Source organism: Lagenorhynchus albirostris, chromosome 4 (genome assembly GCF_949774975.1).
Source record: "Lagenorhynchus albirostris chromosome 4, mLagAlb1.1, whole genome shotgun sequence".
In the NCBI taxonomy this organism is placed as follows: domain Eukaryota; kingdom Metazoa; phylum Chordata; class Mammalia; order Artiodactyla; family Delphinidae; genus Lagenorhynchus; species Lagenorhynchus albirostris.
In genome coordinates this window covers 41343499-41359007 of record NC_083098.1, presented here as the reverse complement: position 1 = coordinate 41359007, position 15509 = coordinate 41343499, and the positions used below count along the sequence as shown (strand labels likewise).

The following is a 15509-nucleotide window of genomic DNA, read 5'->3' as shown; positions in this document are numbered from 1 at the left end:
AGCATGGTGTTCTGGAAGCCACGTGAAGAAAATGTTTATGCAGGTAGGTGATCCAGTTGTGAAGTGTTGCTAGGTAAGGTATGAAAAGAATGAACTGTGTATATAACATGACAAGGTCTTTGGAGAACTTGAGCAGAGCAGGTCCAGTGAAGTGGTAACAAGCAAGACTGGAGTGTGTTCAGGAAAGAATTGGTCCTACTGTATAGCACAAGGAACATATTCAATATCCTGTGATAAACCATAATGGAAAAGAATATGAAAAATATATATATGTATAACTGAGTCACTTTGCTGTACAGCAGAAATTAACACAACATTGTAAATCAACTATACTTCAACAAAATTTTAAAAAATTTTTTGAAAGAATTGGGGGCTTCCCTGATGACGCAGTGGTTGAGAATCCACCTGCCAATGCAGGGGATACAGGTTTGAGCCCTGGTCTGGGAAGATCCCACATGCCGCGGACCAATTAAGCCCGTGCACCATGACTGCTGAGCCTGCTCTCTGGAGCCTGCGAGCCACAACTACTGAGCCCGCGCGCCTAGAGCCCATGCTCCACAACAAGAGAAGCCACTGCAATGAGAAGCCCGCGCACCACAACGAAGAGTAGCCCCCCGCTCGCCGCAACTAGAGAAAGTCTGTGCGCAGCAACAAAGACCCAATGCAACCAAAAAAATAAATAATAAATAAATAAATATATTTTAAAAAAGAAGAAGAAAGAATTGGGAGAGAGGGGCTGGAGAGAGCAAATATGGACTTTTTTTTTTTTTTTAAGATAGGAGAAATAAAACAATAGTTATGCTAATGGAAAGATCTTTGCTTTTCCAGTGAGGCACCTAGCTTTCTCACCCACCCTCCCTTCCTTGGACTTCAGATTTGGATATTTGCTGTTTCTTGGAACCCTCACTTTGAGGAATGTTAATAGGGAATCTGAGCTGATATGGAACTGAGGATTGTGAAAATCAACTAATTTCATATGTGGAATTCTCTTTCCCCAACTTCCCACTACTTTGAGGGACAAAACACATGTGGCCAGGAGTCCACTTACTGTGGCCAGTAAGCTACTAGGCTGTTCATAAATGTTTCTCCCATTCTGAGCCCATGGCAGGACAGCCACTCTAGGGTATGGCCATGTGGTTTTGTTTGTCACTTCATAGCAGCTTTAAGACCAGTGAGCAGTCTCCCACATTGCCTTGGCTGACAGCCACTGTGGAAGCAGTGTTAAGACGAAGCATCTACCAGCCAGGGTCTGAGTCATAGTGATGAGCAGAGCCCCTTTGATAACCCGGGTTAGACACCTAGCATGAGTAATAAACTTTAGTTTCGTTAGTTTTATTTTGGGCTAGCAAAACCCGATCCATCCTGACACAATGCCTAAGGACCAAAATAAACAGTGATGTACTAGTCTCCACAATAACCAGCAGAATGCAAATTTCAGGGTACGCAAGTTTTACTTTCCCATACCAGGGGCAAAGAAAACCCAATAAATAACACAGGTAATAAAACTTGACCTCACTGTCAGTTCTCCATTAAATCAAAAACTATTGAACCTTGAAAATGTTAACATTGTTCGTAAAATATTTCTCTCCTAACCAGGAAGGCAACTTTTCTTCAAGAGACTTAGCTGGACTACCAGAAACATAGTGTAGTATATTTACTATTTTGTTCTCTGGGTCATCTGCGTTAGCTCCTCCAGGAATGCTCACTCCAAATGCAGATTCCCTGGCCTTGTCCTTCTGGATGAATGCTGTGGTCCTTAACTCCTAGGAGGTTCTGTAAATTTGATCTTTATGTGTCTGTGTGGTCTAATACAAAAATTTATTTGGTCTTTGTCTTCCGGTTCCTGCCAAGAGCTGCTAAAGCTCTTGGCATTTTCTGAGTGATAGGAATGGCTTTTGTTTTTTGTAATGAGCCCCTTTGATCACACTTGAGTTTATGCTAATGAGATCACTAAGGGTGAGGCCACTAGATGGCCTCAGGTTGGAGCTGGTCACCAGAAAGACCAAGTGGCTAGACCTACTGACTGACCTCCAGGCAGGGGTGGCAGAGGGGGCTGGAGAGGAAGCTCTATAAACTCAGCAATAGTGAGATTCAGAGAGCTTCTGGGTTGGTGAGCACATTGAACCCTGGGAGGATGCTGTGCCCCTGCATCCCTCCCCTTCCTTGCCCCATGCATCTCTTCCATTTGGCTGCTCTCAAGTTATATCTTTTATAATAAACCAGAAAATGGAAGTAAAGTGTTTTCCCAAGTTCTGCGAGCTGTTCCAGGAAATTATTGAATCCAGAAGGGAAGGGAATTGTGGGAACCCTCCAATTTTATGACCAGGTTGGACCGAAGTGTGGGTTATCTGGGGACATGATACTTGCAACCGGCATTTGAAGCGAGGGAGGTCTTGCGGAACCAAGCCTTTAAACCCGTGGGGTCTGAGGATAACTTTGGGTAGTGTCAGAATTGAACTGAATTGTAGGACACCCAGTTGGTGTCCAGAGAATCAGAGAATTGGTTGTTAGTGTTGGAAAACACCCTAGAAATATGCTGCCAATGTCACACTGAAGTTTTCAACATAATGTCTGAGTCAGTTTACACATGCTTTAATATTAGAGAAGAAATGTTCTTGTAAGAGACAAAAGAAAAATCACAATTCTGCACAAAAGGATTTTATTTAGTGGTCAGATCCCGATGAATAATGCCAGTCATTGCTTGATTCTGTTAAAATGCGCTATTAGATCTACTCTTAAGAAAGTGTACGGTGCATCACCAAAAGCTATTTAATTTGGATTGTGTAGAGTAAAAGAAAACTTCATAAATCTTTGTTCTCTGATAAAATTTTGAAAATATAAAAATGAAAAAAAACCCCAAAAGCAGTATTCAAAAATAATAAATGTCACCTTGGACTATTTACAATAAGATGACTTTCTAATAGGAGAACACTCTCTGCTTGTCTCTTTTTCTCACATTTTACTTGTCCCTTAGAGGTATGCCTTAGAGATGCCTCCTCCATCTAACCCTCGTGATTTCTTCCATTCCTGTCTTGCATGAAACAGTCATCTTCCATTCTCTCACACATCTTTGAGTCTTTCTCTGATACTCCTTTTTCGTGCTGTAAATTACCAGTAATTCTATTCAACAGATGTTTGTTGAGCACCTCATATGTGCCAGGCACTGTGCTAAGAGGTGGGGATAAATACAGAGATGAAAAGTCATTGAACCCCCTCCTCAAGAAGCTCAGAGTTTGGGTTGGATTAAAAAGACATTTTTTCACATTATATTCCATGAAATCCCAAGCCCCTATGGAGTAAGTTTGGGGATTTCTTGAAACAAAGTGCACTCACGGAGGGTCCATCAGCTTGGCCCACTCCACCGCATTTTGATTTAGAATTCTGCCCTTTTTTATGAAGCACATCCTCTAAAGCCCAGGAACAGAGTTTGAGTTCTAAACTCTTCGCAGGTGGGAACTACATGATGTGTTGTAGGGGACGAACTGAACCAATTTGTTTTTCGGGGAGGGTAACCTTTTAATTGGCTTCTACAAATTCTGAGTATGAAAAGCCCTTAACCCCCCGCCCCCCAAAATACTAAATTTGAGCAACAGATACATATTAAGAAACTCCTCCTTGATTTGGATTTACAACACGATCCTCTGAAACTCCTCCCTTTTACAAATGTCCAGCAGGAGCTCTTTTTATTACCTCCACACGTATTTCTTTGTGCTTTTCTGTGAACATTTTCTTAGCTTCAAACATAAAAGCAGCAAATTAAGCCTGCAGGTGACCTTTCTTTTTTTTTTCTTTTATCATGTTGAACCCCAAACAAGCTCAGTTCTTGCGTTTGGCCTACATCTTCTCTGTCCGTGAGGCCCCAAGAGAACCATGGTAGTTACTTAAAAAAAAAAAAAAGAAAACAAAGCAAACTATGAAATAGAAAATAAAAACTGAACATAGCATACTATGGAAGCAAAACTGAAACCACACCCTCGCTACCCCCATCTCTCCATGGCAGACCATGGCCTACAAATATTCACATTTGGAAATATTTTCTCAGTCACAGTAAAGTCCAAATCATGGTGGTGGGCTTCCCCCTCACAGCTCGTAGCGTATTCCTTTTGTCGAATCTGCTCAGCCAACCACTGAACGATGATGAAGGGAGTTTTTGTGGGAAAGTTCTATCCTTGATCCAACATCATCCACAGGTTACACGGGGTCACATCTCTGTACAGTTTCCATCCAACCAAATGATACTCTGTCCATTCAAGAGCCCTAGTGCCAGATTCAGAATGTCCTCGTGAGCTGGTTCCAAGCCCTCTGGATCTGAAGGCAGTTGGGAGTTGGCATTATTCCCATGTTACATTTGGCCTGCCCAAGGTAGGGTGATCAGGATGTCTGGAATACGTGAAGAGGACAAGAAGAGCAGGGGGTGCTGGGAGAGAGGGGAAAAGAGAGGTGATCATGCACAAGCTTCTTGCTCTGCCGTGCATTATATTTTCAGTGCTAACAGCGTGTATTTCGACACATAGGGCTTGTGCTTTTTTGTTAAATAACTCGCCCCGAAACGCTCGTTTGGCAAACGTGGCCATGAATGTGTGTGTGGGTGTGTGCGTGTGCACGTGCCTGTGTTTACGATGTGTCATGAGGTTGTGTGTCAAGTCCTGTGGGTGTGCCTTGGCCCCTCCCCTGATGCTACACCCACCTCACCAGCAAGGAAAAACTGATGGGTTACACCTGGTCGGTTTGATATTCAGAAGCTTCAGACAGGCTTTCTGAGAAGCTTAGGAAAGTCTCCTGGTATTCGGAACATACAATCTCATAACGATAATGCCGGAACTCCACAGCAAAGGTGCCAAAGTAAGACAGGAAGCACATGACCAGGCCCCACTGGACCCTGGCTGCGTACAGGTGGATGCCTTGGGCCATGAGGATGAAGTCTGGGGAGAAGTAGTCAAGGCAAGTTCCTCCATCGGCCACATTAAGATGGGGCTCTTTTCTGGGCAGAGACAGGTTACGGGAAAAGCCTGGCTCTCCCCCTGACTAGCAGAAGAGCTTCACAGAGCCAGCTGAACACCATCTACATAAATAATACAAGGTAACATTATTGAGCCCTTACTTTGTGCCAGACATGCTTCTAGGTGCTTTCATGGAAAACCTAACTTATTCATCACAACATCCTGTTATCAGCAGTTCGCTTAAAATAGGGAAACGGAGGCCAAATGGGTAACACAGGTATTAACTGGTGGAACTGGGATTCAAACACAAGCACTCTGACTCCCTGGCCATGCATTCGACCGCTATACTCTACGGCTGCCTAATAAACTGTGAGACTAGCTAAAGAATTACAATTCCAAAGTAACTAGTTGGCCAGAAAAATAACGCTGTATTTTTAAAAGACACTGGCAGGGCTTCCCTGGTGGCGCAGTGGTTGAGAGTCCACCTGCCGATGGAGGGGACACGGGTTCGTGCCTCGGTCCGGGAGGATCCCACATGCCGCGGAGTGGCTGGGCCCGTGAGCCATGGCCGCTGAGCCTGCGCGTCCGGAGCCTGTGCTCCACAACGGGAGAAGCCACAACAGTGAGAGGCCCGCGTACCGCAAAAAAAAAAAAAAAAAAAGACACTGCAAATGACGATCAAACAATGTGAACGTATCAAACAGCTAACTACCTCCATATAGGCTGTGTTTGTCTCTGCAGTGATACTAATAAGGTCTAAGTGGCCCCTCTTCTTCTCTCTAGTTTTCACTATTGCCTTTCAGACAATATTCTATAGGCTGGTTTCATTCCTGGTGTTGCATTTAAACTTAAATGAAAGCAGGCAATTAAAAAACCAAAGAACAGATGATTCATCTATGCCTGACTATACACAGAGTGTATGTATATGTACACACACACACACATCAGTATATATGAAGGTAGGAGCTGGGGAGAAGAAAGGTTCATAACGTTCTATAGTGAAAAGCTAAGAGGCCAAGGACTAAATAAAGTTATTTAGAAAAATCAGAAATGTTCCCTTAGAATTAGTTCTACCTTCAGAACTTAGCCTTAAAATCTTGGGAAATTTTCAGAGAGTGAAAAATTCTGTGACAACTACTTCAGCCAAACTTTGCTCTCCTGACTAGGCCTGGATTCATTCACCTGGGAACCACGAAATGGTTCCAAGTCTTTGGAAATATCATGGATCAGAATTGTTTGGTATAAGCTCAAAACTCAGAATGATTTAAAATCTGTACATACTCTTCTGACTGAGGGTTCAAAATGTTGCCAAAGCAATATTAACTTACAGGGGAGGAATATATCTTCAAATCTCACACTGGCAGAATTCTGACCCGTTTACTCATAAAATATTTTATCAGGTTGCTAGTAATAAGCAAGTTTTTTGGCTTGAATTTCAAGTCCTTAAATGTTCTGAATCTAATGAGACTTAAGAAAACCGCTAAAATGACTGAATGGCAGTTTGTGAGGGAAGAATAAAGAAATGGCTCCAAATACTCCACTAACGAACATCTCCAAAAGCTAAACATTTTCGGTTTTTTCCTTTTTTTTTTTTTTTTTTTTTGCGGTACGCGGGCCTCTCACTGTTGTGGCCTCTCCCGTTGCGGAGCACAGGCTCCGGACGCGCAGGCTTAGCGGCCATGGCTCACGGGCCCAGCCGCTCTGCGGCATGTGGGATCTTCCAGGACCGGGGCACGAACCCGCATCCCCTGTATCGGCAGGCGGACTCTCAACCACTGCGCCACCAGGGAAGCCCAACATTTTCGTATTTTAAAGCCACTCTAAGGAGGGATGGCATAGTGGTTAAGAGTATAAGAACTGAGCCTGAGTTTAGAACAAATCGACACATACCATGTGTGATCTTGGGTAATTAACCTTCATTTTTCACTATTCCTACTTGTTAAGTGAGGATTAAAAGGGTTGACACATTTAAAGTGCTTAGAATACTGCCTAGCACATTATAAGTACCCAATAAATATTGGCTATTATATTGAGGATTGTAACTGTGTTAGCTATACAGTTTGCCATCTAGGAACTCCCTTCTTCTCCAGTTTCCAGAGGACCTAATGGAGTAAACACTTAGGATTGAGTGACTGATCTGATTGGTGGGGTGGTTACTGGCCGACTTCCACTGGGCCCTGCTATAGTAGGTGGGGTCACTGTGCTCCACCCTAGACCAGTCCCTCTGCGATCTGTTTGGGCTTCAGCTGAGTGTAGTGCTCTCCTCTGCCTTTCCCTGATTTCTCTGCTTCTTACTGGGTGGATAGATTGAATTCCAGGGTGTAAGATAAGAGGCCTGCACGATTTTCCTTTCCAAGTTTACTAGGAATAAAGGCTGATTTCTTCATCCCCATCTGGCTCCGTGTGACTGTTCTCCATTGGTTCAAACTCCGAGGGATGAAGGGAAATAAATAGCACCTCAAAATTATTTGTTTAGGACAACAGTACATGCAGTGGTAATCTAGTTCTTGAATTTTTCCAGAAAAGCTTACTTGTTTTCCGGAAAGGTATAAATGTATTTTTGTCCCTAGAAATTCACTTTAGAGTTAATAGATTAAATGAAATAACAGAGCCACTAATAAAGTCGAAAATGAAAAGAATTTTTCAAGATGGAAGGAAAAAAACCCTACAATTCTCTTTTGGTTATGCATTCTATGTTTTTCACAAAAGGAAACTTTACATCAAAAGGAGAATGCATGGCACCATTCCTACAGATTGAAACCGTTTTGAGAAGGCAGAGCTTGGTTCTCCATCTCCTCTTTGGCATGAAAAATAGGTCTGAAAGTTTTCGTTTTTATACCTATTTATTTTTCTTTTTTGTCTAATATTCTGAGTTGATACGACAGTATATCCTTACCAACTGAGAATGGCACTCTTCTCATCTTCTACATGGACAACTTATCTGTGTTTTAATCTCACTGGCAAAGAACGTTTTCACATTCAAAGGATACAGAGGACCACGCAGAGAGTGACAGATGCTGAGAGAATAACTCGTGGAATTCCAACTTTCCGTCCTTCATTCTTGATGTTTACTTTGAGTGTCAATGCAGCCTGGATCCAGCAGGTCAGTGTGCCAAATCCAAAAGTCAAGGAAGTTCCGACATTATGGATTTCTTCATCATTTGTGAGCTAAGGGATGAACAGATAATGACCTGTGGAGGCCCATTTAGAAAATACATACAAGCCAATGGAATACGTGAAGGAGAAAAAAATAGGTAAAGAGATGTCCCAATAATGGGATGATAGGTTGTAGAAAGAGTAGAACCCTTCATCTCCACTGGCTCTTTGTGTCTATTCTCCATTGGTTCCAACTCTGAGGGGAAGAAGAGAAATGAATAGTATGCCCACACCTCAAAACGTTTGTTTGGAAGAATCATACAGGCAGTGGTAATTTATTCTTTGAATTTATTTTCCAGAAAAGCTTTGTAGAAAAGTAAAAGAAAAAAGCAGGAGAGTTACACAAAAAAAGAGAAATGTCAAAGTTTCTACAGACATAAACCCCAAACTCTGTTTTCTACACTAAGAAATGAGACCAGAATCCGGCTGTGTATTTACTGATTGAGGATGGCCAATTCTAAGCAGGTCAAGATTTCACTGGCTGGGACAACTAATAACACTTGAGCTGTTCTTTACTCTTACAAAACTGGCCAGTCTATGTAATGTGGCCAATTCATTGTTAATGGGCTTTTGTTTTGTTTCCTATTATAATAAGAAAACTGCACTTATGAGCTTTTGCCATATCTGGAGACCCATTAGGGCAACAGTGTTCGAAGATTCCTGGTCAAGGCTTTTATACAGTTAATAGGTTAAAGGAGACCCATCTGGGTTATTTCAATTGGGGGTTAGAGATGTAAACTGCCCAAATCATTACCCACTGATTTAAAAAATATATCTGTCACTTAAAACACCTTTATTAATTGCATATATTTTTAACTACACATGTACCCCACATATATAGGAAACACAGGTAATAAAATCTACTGTTGAAAGATGGCTTTAAAAACATGGTGAAAATATCTTTTTGAATCGCCATTGCCTTCAGGTGTTTTATTGTGTAGCGTTGCTATGAATAATGGTTGTATCAAATCAATATTACTTTCCCTTTACAATTTTTTTCTATTGTTTTGGCTGTAGGATTTTTTCTTCTTTGAAGAAGCCATTTCCCCCCCACCACAGTTCAAAACACATATTTTTGAAACATTTTATTTTATTTTATTGTTATTTATTTATTTTTTGGCTGCGCAGCATGTGGGATCTTAGTTCCCTGACCAGGGATCGAACCCACACCCCCTGCATTGGAAGCGTGGAGTCCAAACAACTGGACCGCCAGGAAAGTCCTGAAACACTTTAAGTAATGATTCCCCAAGTCAAATTTTACTACTAGGAAATTGGTTTTCCATGGTCTACATAGTCTGTTCATTTATTTTTTAATTCTAATTTTAAAAATAGATGATACAGTTACATGGGCCAAACTTTAAAAAATTGTAAAAAGAGTATAGATTGAAAAGTCTGTCTCTTATCTCATATACTAGCCACCTGGTTTCTCCACAGGCAACTAATGTGTTATTTGTTTCCTGTGTAATCTCTGTAGATATTCCAGAAAATGTTCTTCATATATAGCGTCATCATTTACAGTTTTGAATATCTGTGGTTCACCCAAACAACCCAATCACTGGGATTCTTCGGGGAACTTTAGTGAAAAACAAAATGTCTATTCAGTAACTTCCATCTAAGACCTGGTTGAGAGAAATGATAGTTCCTGAGCATTTTACAACATGCCAGTCCCTGTAGCACAGATGGATAAGTGGAGGAAAGACTACCACCAAAATCTCAATAAAAAATGCTCTGTGCCCTAACATTTTGGAGCTTAACAGATAAACTCTCAAATATTCTCCTGATAATTCATCCTCCTAGCCAATATGTTCTAAGAATGCAGCTTTCTCATTATCTAGGTTGATACGGAATGAGATCTAGAATAGTTAGAAGAATGGGTGGGATTGCCTGCCTATCTGTCAGACAGCCCATTAAGTAAAAAATACTTATTAAGGGCTTCCCTGGTGGCACAGTGGTTAAGAATCCATCTGCCAATGCAGGGGTCACAGGTTCAAGCCCTGGTCTGGGAAGATCCCACATGCTGTGGGGCAACTAAGCCCACGTGCCACAACTACTGAAGCCCGTGCACCTAGAGCCCATGCTCCGCAACAAGAGACGACACCGCAATGAGAAGTCCGCGCACTGCAACAAAGAACAGCCCCTACTCGCCGCAACTAGAGAAAGCCCGCGCGCAGCAACGAAGACCCAGTGCAGCCACAAAAATAAAAATAAATAAATAAATTTATTTATTAGAAAGAATACTTATTGAGTTGCTACTGTGTGCCAGGGGACATCTTGGGGAATGAGTTATCCTAATTTAATGAATTATCAGCACTGAGGGTCAAGGACGAGAGACAGTCTTAGAAAATCCACTACCATATTTTCAGTAAGAACATTCCTAAACACTCACTAGAATGCTGAGTGTCTGGAATGCCTGCACCATTTGGATTTCACTCAACAGATGGCGGAGAAGTGTCAGGATTGGTGTTTGACTGCAAGGAGGAAGTTTCTAGCAGTAGTATATCACAGAGGCCAGAGGATGCTGGGGAGGGAATGGAGGCAGGGAAAACAGAAAACTACTGTAACTGGGCAGGGTCTCCATGTCTATTTTACAAATGAAGTCATTTAGGTCAAGAGTTGTGTGAGGGTATTGGCAAGGGAAGTTATGCTTAAGTGACCTTGGGTTTCTACATCTCTGGGAAGAAGAGTGAGGGTTAGTACCTCCTTATTCAAGTCACAGGCGTTCTAGAGAAATTCTGGGTTTTCAAACTGACTCCCATGTGAGCTTGCTTATCTAAAATGCAAGGTTTCATCCAATAAGAATGTTCAATGTTTAATTACAGAAAGGCAATGATCCTATTAATTTTCTAGAAAGGTACATTAGAATACAATTTGTTATGAAAAAAAGTATATAGCGGTTTGAAAGCCCTATTTTAGTAGATACGTTTCCCAATAGCTGTGCTGTATTTCCAATGCATAGGGAGGAATTTCTCATGTTTAATTCAGACTTACGTAGGGGAGGCTCAAAGAACAGATGGGCTGACTGCTGGAGAAACTGTGCATATCAGGAACCACTGTTAGCATTTTTTTAAAGATTCATGGAGAATTCTATGGGCCACGTAGTGACTATAACTCAGTGGCTGTGATCATCATATAGGTGAAGTGTGAGATGGAGGTGAAAAAGGCCAAATGAAGTACCTGAAAATTACCAAGTAAGGTCATTCCAAAGGAAGCCAGACAGAGCGCCACCAATCCACTAATATTCAGCCATGGATTTAAAACCTTTGGTTTCAGTTGTATGAAGCGCAGAACAGCTACCACCAGAGCTGGGAATAAAACAAAATGTTATAATTGAAAAAGTTAAATCACACAGTCAGACTAGGAAGCAGTGTTCTAAAGCCACAATGTGCAGAAGTAAACTTTTTGCCACAGTACACCTTTAAATCTCTAAAATGACAGATGCATTTTTAAAAGAAATTTTCCATGTGATGTTTCTGATTACTGAGATGTTTTACTCTAGCTAACCTGGGGAAAGCAGAGAGGAACTGAAGCAGCGTGCTATATGTTATTTGGGTGACGCAAGATGATAGACTGGTAACAACTAGTGTTGTTCTCAGAGTTTTCAAAAACAAGGTCAGCACAAGACAGACTGGCTTAGGAGAACATCACAGAGGCTTGGCACACAACAGATCAGACACAGAGAGACAGCCCATGGCACGGGAATTCACTGATTCAATCAGCCTTTAGTTTAGAACCGTGTTAGAACAGATAGGGCAAGAAAACATGGGGAAGAAGACAAGGTTACCAATCTAGACAAACCTGCTGGTCCCTGTGCCAGAAATCATTCCCGGGGATAGGAAGGAAGATAAAGGCACATGTACAAATCCCTTTATTACTGGTTTATTCCCTCTCCCTTCTGATTCTACCTGCAGGTGTTCACTGTCAAAGGACAAAGACAGCTCACCCAAATTAGAGCAGTTACAGCAATAAAATCATGGAATCTGTATTTTAACATAGCAGATTTGGGGGCTTGGTATGTACTGAAAATCATATTGATTATATTAAGAAAGCTCAATTCTTCACATGATGCTAATTACTTATTTTAAAATCCCACTCTTTTGAATCAAATTGTCATTGGAGAATCTGCAGAGAGAAAAAGGAAGTTACTTAGATTTCAAATCTGACTTCTAATAGTAACCTTGAGGCCAGTCCATACTCAAGTCACTAATCTAAGAATCTCCTTTTATTAATTGCTTGGTGCAGGGATATTTTCATATTTATACAAAAAGCTGGGAGAGGTCAGTCTACAAATGATTTTTAAAAAGCACTTGCAATTAATATGTTATATCTAATATGAAGAAATGCACTTACTACTTCCTAAGGCAATTTATTTTGACATTAAGGTTTAGCAGGGAAGACAATTAGGAATTCAAGAATCATCCTATTTATACAACAATTAGTAGGTAATTATTTGCTGTAAGTCTGCCTTGATTTCAGGCCATTATTAGTAGCCGTTAACAAAGAAACCCATTCACAAGTTTGCATTTCCCAAGTATGACGAATTTCATAGTTTCAAGCTACAAAGTTAGTTCAGTGAGTTGAACTAACAGAGGTAGTTCAGTAACAGAGGTACTTCAGTTCCAAGTACCTCTGGTCAAAGAGTGGTATACAACTTGGTTAATAGTTGGATTCTGGAAACAAAATAGAAATAAACTGCAATCTATGAAATCTTAAATTGTTTGGATCTGATTTAGCTTTTAGTATATTTATGTTAAAGTTAATGCCCATGATTCATCATCAAATTAATAGATTATACTTGAGCTGATAATAGCTTTTTTTTTTTTAACATCTTTATTGGAGTATAATTGCTTTACAATGGTATGTTAGTTTCAGCTTCACAACAAAATGAATCAGTTATATATATACATATATTCCCATATCTCTTCCCGCTTGCGTCTCCCTCCCTCCCACCCTCCCTATCCCACCCCTCCAGGCGGTCACAAAGCACCGAGCTGCTTCCCACTAGCTAACTACCTTACTTTTGGTAGTGTATATATGTCCATGCCTCTTTATTGCTTTGTCACCGTTTACCCTTCCCCCTCCCCATAGCCTCAAGTCCATTCTCTAGTAAGTCTGTGTCTTTATTCCTGTTTCACCCCTAGGTTTTTCATGACATTTTTTTTTAAATTCCATATATATGTGTTAGCATACGGTATTTGTCTCTCTCTTTCTGACTTACTTCACTCTGTATGACAGACTCTAGGTCTATCCACCTCATTGCAAATAGCTCAATTTCGTCTCTTTTTATGGCTGAGTAATATTCCATTGTATATATGTGCCACATCTTCTTTATCCATTCATCCGATGATGGACACTTAGGTTGTTTCCATCTCTGGGCTATTGTAAATAGAGCTGCAATGAACATTTTGGTACATGACTCTTTTTGAATTATGGTTTTCTCAGGGTATATGCCCAGTAGTGGGATTGCTGGGTCATATGGTAGTTCTATTTGTAGCTTTTTAAGGAACCTCCATACTGTTCTCCACAGTGGCTGTATCAATTTACATTCCCACCAACAGTGTAAGAGGGTTCCCTTTTCTCCACACCCTCTCCAGCATTTATTGTTTCTAGATTTTTTGATGATGGCCATTCTGACTGGTGTGAGATGATATCTCATTGTAGTTTTGATTTGCATTTCTCTCATGATTAGTGATGTTGAGCATTCTTTCATGTGTTTGTTGGCACTCTGTATATCTTCTTTGGAGAAATGTCTATTTAGGTCTTCTGCCCATTTTTGGATTGGGTTGTTTGTTTTTTTGTTATTAAGCTGCATGAGCTGTTTATAAATTTTGGAGATCAATCCTTTGTCAGTTGCTTCATTTGCAAATATTTTTTCCCATTCTGAGGGTTGTCTTTTGGTCTTCTTTATGCTTTCCTTTGCTGCGCAAAAGCTTTTAAGTTTCATTAGGTCCCATTTGTTTACTCTTGTTTTTATTTCCATTTCTCTAGGAGGTGGGTCAAAAAGGACCTTGCTGTGATTTATGTCATAGAGTGTTCTGCCTATGTTTTCCTCTAAGAGTTTGATAGTTTCTGGCCTTACATTTAGGTCTTTAATCCATTTTGAGCTTATTTTTGTGTATGGTGTTAGGGAGTGATCTAATTTCATACCTTTACATGTAGCTGTCCAGTTTTCCCAGCACCACTTATTGAATAGGCTGTCCTTTCTCCACTGTACATTTCTGCCTCCTTTGTCAAAGATAAGGTGACCATATGTGCGTGGGTTTATCTCTGGGCTTTCTATCCTGTTCCATTGATCTATCTTTCTGTTTTTGTGCCAGTACCATACCGTCTTGATAACTGTAGCTTTGTAGTATAGTCTGAAGTCTGGGAGCCTGATTCCTCCAGTTCCTTCTTTCGTTCTCAAAATTGCTTTAGCTATTCGGGGTCTTTTGTGTTTCCATACAAATTGCAAAATTTTTTGTTCTAGTTCTGTGAAAAATGCCAGTGGTAGTTTGATAGGGATTGCATTGAATCTATAGATTGCTTTGGGTAGTAGAGTCATTTTCACAATGTTGATTCTTCCAATCCAAGAACATGGTATATCTCTCCATCTATTTGTATCGTCTTTAATTTCTTTCATCAGTGTCTTATAATTTTCTGCATACAGATCTTTTGTCTCCTTAGGTAGGTTTATTCCTAGATATTTTATTCTTTTTGTTGCAATGGTAAATGGGAGTGTTTTCTTGATTTCACTTTCAGATTTTTCATCATTAGTATATAGGAATGCCAGAGATTTCTGTGCATTAATTTTCTATCCTGCAACTTTACCAAATTCATTGATTAGCTCTAGTAGTTTTCTGGTGGCATCTTTAGGGTTCTCTATGTATAGGATCATGTCATCTGCAAACAGTGACAGCTTTACTTCTTCTTTTCCGATTTGGATTCCTTTTATTTCCTTTTCTTCTCTGATTGCTGTGGCTAAAACTTCCAAAACTATGTTGAATAAGAGTGGTGAGAGTGGGCAACCTTGTCTTGTTCCTGATCTTAGTGGAAATGCTTTCAGTTTTTCACCATTGAGGATGATGTTTGCTGTGGGCTTGTCATATATGGCCTTTATTATGTTGAGGAAAGTTCCCTCTATGCCTACTTTCTGGAGGGTTTTTATCATAAATGGGTGTTGAATTTTGTCAAAAGCTTTCTCTGCATCTATTGAGATGATCATATGGTTTTTCTCCTTCAGTTTGTTAATATGGTTTATCACATTGATAGATTTGCGTATATTGAAGAATCCTTGCATTCCTGGGATAAACCCCACTTGATCATGGTGTATGATCCTTTTAATGTGCTGTTGGATTCTGTTTGCTAGTATTTTGTTGAGGATTTTTGCATCTATGTTCATCAGTGATATTGGCCTGTAGTTTTCTTTCTTTGTGACAT

At 40.5% G+C, this 15509-nt stretch overlaps 1 protein-coding gene across 6 annotated transcripts in view; it reads right to left on the bottom strand.

Annotated features, from left to right (window-relative positions):
- Positions 1–3654: 3654 nt before the first annotated feature.
- TMEM150C (transmembrane protein 150C) overlaps positions 3655–15509 on the bottom strand; it is an 81786-nt gene continuing 69931 nt past the window's right edge. For 5 of the 6 annotated variants that reach the window (XM_060147186.1, XM_060147187.1, XM_060147191.1 and 2 more), the window contains 3 exons: positions 11271–11398; positions 7931–8108; positions 3655–4922 (listed from right to left, as the gene is read on the bottom strand). In XM_060147186.1, the coding sequence (XP_060003169.1) occupies positions 4714–4922; positions 7931–8108; positions 11271–11398 (515 nt within the window). In that variant the 3' untranslated portion in view covers positions 3655–4713. The remainder of the gene's footprint in view (positions 4923–7930; positions 8109–11270; positions 11399–15509) is intronic. The other variant, XM_060147189.1, reaches the window with a different exon arrangement.